The 8,563-nt window shown below is 40.5% G+C and overlaps 1 protein-coding gene across 1 annotated transcript; it reads right to left on the reverse strand.

Moving 5' to 3' along the window:
* Nucleotides 1–5,312: 5,312 nt before the first annotated feature.
* On the reverse strand, nt 5,313–8,086 carry LOC137943660 (cation/H(+) antiporter 1-like). The gene is made up of 4 exons (XM_068789103.1): nt 7,922–8,086; nt 6,701–7,696; nt 5,676–6,583; nt 5,313–5,583 (listed from the first exon to the last, which is right to left on the reverse strand). The coding sequence occupies exons 1-4, from the start codon at nt 8,084–8,086 to the stop codon at nt 5,337–5,339; spliced, it is 2,316 nt and encodes a 771-aa protein (XP_068645204.1). The 3' UTR covers nt 5,313–5,336.
* Nucleotides 8,087–8,563: the final 477 nt, after the last annotated feature.

Below are 8,563 nucleotides of genomic sequence, written 5' to 3' on the forward strand. Positions count from 1 at the left end.
TCAAAAGTTCATCCACAATTATGCGCCACTAGCAGTTCCCTTATCCAACTTGATGCATCGTAATGCCTTCCAATGGAATGATGCCACCGAGACATCCTTCTAGACTCTCAAGCAAGTTTTAGCCTCTGCACTGGTACTTCAGTTACCGGATTTCGAAGATGTGTTTGTGATAGAATGTGATGCATCTGGAAGCGGTATTGGGGCGGTGCTTCAAATATCCCGGCATCACATTGCTTATTTCAGCCGTCAGCTCGCGCTCCACCATCATAAGTTATCGGCCTATGAAAGAAAAGTCATTGGCTTAGCGAAGGCAATCAGTCATTGGAGACCCTACTTGTGGGGCAATTTTTTTATCATCCGCACGGACCACTCCAGTTTGAAGTTTTTGTTAGACCAACGTATATCAACTTCTCCACAACAGCACTGGATTAACAAGTTAATGGGGTTTGACTTTACTGTGGAATACAATTCGGGTCCGTTGAGCAGAGCTGTTGATGCCCTCTCACGTCGTTCGGACGAAGTACTCTAAATTGCTGCCATTAGCCAGCCAGCAACTCTTTTACTAGAGTCCATCCACAAGGAGAACCAGAGCACACCAGAACTGCAACAGCTATCCCAACAAATTGCAAAGGGCAAGATGGCGTCCCAATGGACAATACAGGACAACAGTATTCTTAATAAACAGCGCCTATATTTAGCTCATACTTCTCCCTTGGTGGCGGTTGCATTATCAGCTTATCATGATAGCACCCATGAAGGCCTACAGAAAACTTTATAGCGGATCCGCGGGGATTTTTATTGGGCAGGTATGAAATCCACAATCGCATAGTATGTCGCTACTTGTCCAGTGTGTCAATGCAACAAGGCTGGGGTACTACAACCACTCGAGCTTTCCACACAGGTATGGTCGAACATTTCTATGGATTTTATTGAGGGCCTTCCTAAGGCAGTGGGGAAGTCTATTCTTTTTGTGGTGGTTGACCGTTTTTCAAAGTTTGCACACTTCATTCCCTTGGTGCATCCTTATACAGCAACAACAGTAGCCCAAGTGTTCTTTGAGAATATTGTTCGTCTCCATGGTATCCCAAAAACAATAGTCAACGATCAAGATGTGGTTTTTACCAGTAAATTTTGGAAAGACCTATGTTGATTATGTGGGACAAAACTAAAATATTCCTCTGCATATCGCCCTCAAACCGATGGCCAGACCATGGTGGTGAACCGAACAATTGAGATGTATTTAAGGTGCTTTGTGGGGGACAGCCCAAAAAAGCGGGTTCAATGCATTATATGGGCAAAGTATTGCTACAAGAAATCATTCCACACGGCCTTACAAGCAACCGGGATCCCCTCGCTAGCTTTCGTATGCTAAGGGGTCCACCAGAGTGGACGCAGTTGACCAAGCTCTTATGAGTCTAGACCAATTGTTGGAATATGCCATCCAATGCCTTCGAAAAGCTCAAGCCCGCATGAAGCAACATTATGATCAGGGTCACCGCGATGTTCAATACACTCTGGGGGAATTTTTATGGCTCCGCCTCTAGCCTTACCGTCAAAACTCAATTGTGGGAAATTGGCACAAGCTTTCTCCGTAGTATTTTGGTCCCTTCAAAATTACCCAGCGGGTGGGCCTAGTCGCCTATCAGCTCCAGCTGCCTCCAGAGTCCAAGCTCCACGATGTTTTTCATGCATCTCTGCTCAAGCCCCTCAAAGGATCAACACCAAATTCCATTCCTTCTCTACCACCGATTGAAGACGGTAAAGTATCTTTCACACCCATCAAAGTTCTGAATGCTCGCCAGAATGAGAACAGGAACGAAATACTTGTTCAGTGGTCACATACAGATGTTACAGAAGCAACTTGGGAAGACCTCCAAGTATTCCAGCACGTCTACCCTTCATTCGAGCTTCCGGACAAGCTCTTTTCCCAAGGGGGGAGTGATGTTATGGACTCGATAGCCGAACGAGTCATCCAAAGATGACACGGGTGAGTAGGTGACTCAGATGGTGACTCAGAGGATCATTCAAGTAACTTAGGATTTATATATTTAATTTAATTCAGTACATGGTAGCGTGTAAGCCATCAATGGTAGTATTGTAAAAACTCATATTATGGTCCTTGGCGTGATTAGCCTTAAGAGGACTGATGGAAGGAAAGATAGCAAGTCTAATTTCATCCAAATCAAGATCAGCATTCTCCTCTAAGGAACCTAGGATCGGCATTCTCCTTGATGAACCCAAGGTTCAGGTCTCCCTTTGATGAGCCTGGTTTCTTCTCCTCATGAATCTCTCTTCCCTAACCATTTTCGGCAAAGATAGGTCGCACAGGCAAGAATGTCCGCACTGGTTCGACCCCTATTCCCCCTGACGATCCTTCACTTCGTCAAGTGGCGAGGTCTATGGTCAAGGACCGTAACATGGTCACCCCAAAAAAGTTATGCTTGGTCAATTTTATTAAGTTCCACAGTTATAGTTTTCCCTATTTTTTGAAAAAAAAGGTCACTTTGGAAGTATGAGTGTTTCACAGTTCCCTCCTTCTAGTTAGAGTTGTTTTCCTCTAGTATTTTTTCTATTTATCTTCTTATGTTTTCATCACTTCAGAGTAATGCCTAGGCCTACAACCTAAAAAGTATACGAATATGTCCAACATTACACTTGAGTCAAGTCTTTTATTCTTCACCCAAGAGGTGATTTGTGATTGAGTTACCCTTAAAAAGTGAGTAGTCTCTTTGTTAAGCCCTAAATTTAGGTTGTTTTGTGCCTTTAAAATTGATCGGAGTGTGTTTCAGACTATGACTATTTTGACTGGTGCATGGAGCTTTGTCGTACGGCTAGGAGTGATTTTCTTCTCCATTATTGGGTTTTGTCCAAGTTGGGTCTCTATGTCCTTTTTATCCCCAACTTGAGGGGGAGAAGTACAAAAAAGAAGTATTTTGTTCCACATATTGTCGTAATTTTTTATGACCAAAAATATTCAAGAAAGTGGGAGCACAAAAGATGAAGTTTTTGCATCTATAAAGATTTTTTTTTTAACAAAAAAAATTGAAGACCAAAAATCTTTTCATTGCAAGCTGAAGTTATAAATTCCAATTTGAGGGGGAGTATTGAAGAGCACATATGGAAGAGTCTTACATAACTCTCACAATAAGAAGTCTCACGGAGCCATAATTAATATGGTGGAGTCTTACAAGAATCTCACATAAGAGTTTCAGTTAATGGTGTTTTAGTTATGTTAGTCTTCTACTTATGTTCAATTGTTCTAGGACTTTACTTTTAGTATTTAACATAGGGTGTAACTGGGATAAGGGTAGTTTAATTATAATTGGATTTTATTTGTTTCTGCTATTATAAATAGAGGTTTATGTACTCAAATTACAACAAGTTAGTAAAGTATTTCTTTTTTCCAGAAATTCAACAGTAAACTAGAAAAACTAAAAGGAAAATTTAATTGAGCAATTTGTAGTACCTCAATACAAGGATAAGTAGAAGCTATCTAATCTTCGACGTAGGTTCGAACTTCTCCACCTTCACCTTCATAAAGTCTTCAGTACATGGCCTACCCAATGAGTGAAAATGACATTATGGAGTCCCAATGCTCTCCTATGCACATCTCAGAACTCCACTAGGATCCTCCTTCCGTTGAGATCTAACACCAGCTCATCAAATCTGGAGTCCCTACTTGGGTCTCATGGTCGCCTCGTATGTGAGGATGTAGATGGAAACAATATGGATGGACCTACCGGTGTGGATGGAAATTATGTGGATGTATCTATATACACAAAACAGTAATTAGCATAGGTAAAATATTATTTAATATAAAGGAGTGATAATTAGTTGACTATTGTACTCTGTGTCTCTAAGACACGGTCGTCCCTCCCACTTAAGTCACTATCAAGCAGAAAAAAGATTAAGAAAATAAGGAAGAGAAAATAGGGAAAATACAAAGGAAATAAATAAGGAAAAATAAAAATAAAAAAGTAAAAAAGAATATAAAAAGAGAAGAAGGAAAAAGGAAAAAAGACAAAAAAGAAAAGATAAAAAGAAAAAGAAAAGAAGGAAGAGAAAATTGGGAAAAAATACAAAGGAAATAAACAAGGAAAAATTTTTAAAGAAAAAAGGAAAGAACAAGGGAAAGGAAAAATAGAAATAAAAAGATAAAAAAATAAATAAAAATATGGAAGAGAAATTTGAGAAAAATATAGAGAAAATAAAAAAGGAATAAAGGAATAAAAAGTGAAGAAGGAAAAGGAAAAAATAAAAAATAAAAGATAAAAGTAAAAATAAAATTAATCTGTCATTCCTAAACTTTTTCCTCCAATGCAAATTAATATAAATAAAAAATAACTTAAAAGTATTTCAATTTAAGTATTGGAATATGAAATATGAAATTTTCCTTTTTAGTCATTGTCTTATGTGTCACGTTTTGCTTCGACGTTATTTGGAGTAACCTAAACAAGATGTTATTATTTATTGTTAATTGCTTAATGCCCTTTAAATACATAATCACCGACATTACGTGGAGTTTAAAATTAGTTGAAAGTATCTAAAATACCCCTCTTTAAGATTTTTACATCTAAAAAACCATTAGTTGAATTTCGCTTCTTACAAAACCTGCTGCTAATGATACAAATATCCTTGTTACCAACTTGTTTAATGTAATCCACTAACATTATTTACTTAACAAACAAATTGCTTAAAATAACCTTATTAAAATATCTAGAACTCCATTAAATACTAAATATTCAAATATAAAAAATATTATAATCAATTTTATCATATGGAAAAATCCTTTATCTTCTTCCTTTAAATTTATCAGTAAATTTTTTTATTATTTTCTAATAATTATATATTATCGTGTAATTTACGTGTAAATTAAATAATACCTTTCATTGGAAAATAGGTAAATTCATAAAATATAGTTAGACTCGTTTTTGGTTTATCAGGATATTTAAATATTTAATTTTAATAAAGTTAAACTCATTTTTTGTTTATCAGGATATTTGAATATTTAATTATTTAATTATTTATTAGAGGTGAGAAAAATTACATAATGGTTTTTATATAACAACGTATATCTTTTTTTTAACGTTTCAAATAAGTTATTTTTATTATTTAGTAAAAAGTGCCAAAACATTAAAGGGAGTCTAAAAAACCTTTTCGTGGGTTTTTTTAAATTCTAGTCAATGAGCTTTTTGCTTTTAAAAAACTTTATAGAAAATAAAGAAGGGGAAAAAGAAAAAAGAAGAATAAGAAAATAAAAAAGAGAATAATTAAACAAAAATTAGAAAAATTACATAGAAAAAATCAACTAATTAGAGCGAATTTAATCGGGGGCCCTATTTATGCTGTTCTACAACCAAAACGGAACCATGGTTTGAGAATTCTGAAGATGCTAGTAGATCACCGACTCTTCCTAGCTCTGGGAATTCTGGATTGCAGTTCATCCCATTTGTCAGTTGGTGATCGCTCTTTCCCACTATGAACAATGAATAAGCGCCTTCCATGTAGAGCAGTTCATCTTCTACCTCTTGATCGGTGCCCACGTTTTTGTCCATGTACGTTACTTTCCCAGATGCCACATACCTGACAGGCAACAAAATTCTTTTAGTTAAACATGGTTCATCATAGGAAGGTGATTATAACTCTGATTCCAGGAGGGGAAGTCGATTTTGTACCTGGAAAAGAAGTTGGACAGAAATCCACCATCAATGTCCTTCTCCAGCTCCTCCTGTAAGATTGACACTGTCACCTCCTCACCTTCCGTATTGGACGACGTGTAGACCCCTGCTTGCTGCACCTTCTTCTCCGGTGCCGAGAACCGAATCAATGTCAAGCTCACAGCTGGATGCTCTGCAATCCTCCCCGCATATGCCAATGCCTCCCTATCATCGGCGCCCCCAAAGAACAGCACTGCTATTTCGTATGTGACGTCTTCGCCGCAAGATGATCGCCTCATGTCCCCAAGCCCCCGGTCCACCAAGACTGCCACCGTGCAATGGGCGTGCTTTTTTATCCTCTGATTTGCCGTTCGATAACCATCCTCCGTCACCTCCATGCGACCGTCCACTCGACGGTGCTTATGGAAGGGGAGTATGATGATAGAGGCAGACATCTCCTCCGCTCCTTGACACAAGTCCATGTGCATATTCTCGAACTCTGAGCATATTTTGAGGGACAGGACCTTTAACCTTTCGTCGTCCGAGAAGATGTTGATGGCGTTGATTATCTCTCTAGCGTCTCCGTCACCCAAGTCGTCTGCATCTTCCTCGGGACGCTGGTGGTAGAGGAGGCTGGTGGTGTTCCTTCGCGTGAGTTCGATTAGGTGTATTACATGGGCCGTCAACGTTGCCCCCTCCGCACCAGACGAGGCTGCGATTAGATTCATCATCGCAGGTACATGGCGGACGGCATACACGCAGAGGATCATTTTCAGCTCGCTCTCCGGTGGAGTGCGCTCCATTCCAACATGGTTGATAGCTTGAAGGCTTCGTCCCCGTCGGATGAAGCTCGCTGCTGAACCACTAATCACCGTGCAAACCACCATCATTATCAGCACCGCCCTCTGAGTTCCGATTCCCCAAAACTGCCACCACGAGCACAAACAGTAGAATTGACTGAGAGTCAATAAAATTGTACTACTTGCTCATACATCTATGAGAAAGAGATATCAAAGGAATTAAGACAGAGAAAATTGACCCACTCCGGCTTCCATGGCTAATGATGCGATCATGACATGGAAGTGACCTTTGGTGTTGAGAAGGAGGCCCATAAGAAAACCATCGGAGAGCGGGACCTTGCGGTAGGTGATGACGGCGAGAGTGCCCAGCACTTTGCACAGAGAAGAGAGAAGAATGAGAGCAAGAACCAGCACGAGCCCATTTGACTCCCCCAAGATTGAAAAATTCAATTGCAATCCTGTATATCCGAAGTAGACCGGAAACACCACAATGTGGACTATCCCCATCAGCTGCTGCACCAACGACCGCCTGATCTTCTCATCTCTTGGAAACAAAATCCCCATAACGAAGCTGCTGATAATCGGACTGAGTCCCATTTGATAAGCAAAAGATGCCCCAATCACCAAGTACGCCATGATCCACAGCGTCTCCATCATGTTCACATCCGTGTTTGGCCGGTGGAAGTGGTTCAATAGCCTAATGGAAGCACGGAAACCAAAGAGGAGGACGATGAAAATGGGTATTCCCGCGAAAAATGTGAAGTAGCTCATGCCGGGGAGGCCTATGGAAGAGGAGGCAATGGTGAGGATGCCAAAACAAGCGATGTCATTAAAGATAGCGGAGGCGACAGCAAGGCGGCCGGTTTCGGAGGTGGCGAGGCCCATGTCACCGCAAAGATCAATGACGACGGGGGAGGCAGTGTTAGCGAGTATTGCCACCAGGTACAACCAGATCTTGAATGGGTCGGCTGATCTGTTTTCAATGAACTTGACGAAGACATGAGTGAGGGCTGCGGCGGTGATGGCGCAGACGAAGACGCTGCCAGCTGCAATCTCCGCTGCCGCACGTTTCGTGCGCCACAAGTAGGGAATGTCCGCCTCTAGGCCGAGGAGGAAGATGTAAAGCATCCGCCCGGCATGACCGACGACTGTCAAGTTGCGCCCTGTATCTTTTGGGAAGAGGAACTTGCTCACTCCACCATCAGGTGACCACAACGCTGGTCCCAATATAATTCCAGTCTGAAAAGATCAGAATCTCATATTAGTTTCATTAGTAAACAACCACAACCGGTGGACTTTGCAATTTGCAGAGAAATATCAGCGAGAAAAAAAAAGATTTTCTGAGGGAAGACGATAATCGTATGGCTAAAGCGAAATTCGAAACTTTTACGATAAATAAAATTCAACATTTTGCAAGCATCTTTGGAAATAAAGAATGGTTTGGAAGTTGGAGCTAGTACTCACAAGAAGTTGAGAGACAATCCGAGGCTGGCGTAGGTTTCCAAGCAAGAGATGTAAGCACCGAGCTACGGCTAAGAAAACTGCGCCTTGTAGAATGGTGCTGAGAAGTATTTCACCATTGTTGCCGATAATTTGATTTGAACGAGGAAAGCAGTAGGCCTCGGCCATAGCTCCACTTTTCTTCTTCAAAATTGAAGATTGTGGGAAAAGAGGAACTCCATTACGTTTTCTGTTGTTGTTGTTGTTTCTTCTTCTTCCTTTCTTGGTCAATTTTTAGCTATTTTTGGATGTGTCCATGTAAATTTGGAGATTCCAGGCTGTAGGATGGACCAGGATGAGGAAGTATTTATGGGTCTTATACCAGCTCTTGTTAAGCAACCAATTCATTTTCCAGATGCTTTCATGTCAATGATGTTAAACCCAACCCTAGGCGGTGTGACCTGGTTCAGTTGAACAATTAGGTTTAACCACCCGATGAACGCGTTAAGGATGAACTTTGTCACATCCCCTGTTCCGCAACCATTTGACTTCCAAATTACGCCATCGTAGGAAGTTTCTTGGGCTGCACACACTGAACTGGAAGTAATTGATTACTTGCATTTCTGGGTGGGTAAATCATTTATGATCCTAAAGTGAGCAATGTAT

The sequence above is a fragment of the Aristolochia californica genome, unplaced genomic scaffold (genome assembly GCF_029961685.1).
Source record: "Aristolochia californica isolate CCGP_79_NKW_82.1479 unplaced genomic scaffold, dmAriCali1.0.hap1 SCAF_11, whole genome shotgun sequence".
Lineage (NCBI taxonomy): Eukaryota > Viridiplantae > Streptophyta > Magnoliopsida > Piperales > Aristolochiaceae > Aristolochia > Aristolochia californica.

Coding starts and splice junctions, on each gene's coding strand:
- LOC137943660 (XM_068789103.1), bottom strand. CDS start 8,086: ATGGCCGAGGCCTACTGCTTTCCTCGTTCAAATCAAATTATCGGCAAC. Junction 7,697..7,921: donor GGATTGTCTCTCAACTTCTT/GTGAGTACTAGC, acceptor TGATCTTTTCAG/ACTGGAATTATATTGGGACC. Junction 6,584..6,700: donor CATTAGCCATGGAAGCCGGA/GTGGGTCAATTT, acceptor TCGTGGTGGCAG/TTTTGGGGAATCGGAACTCA.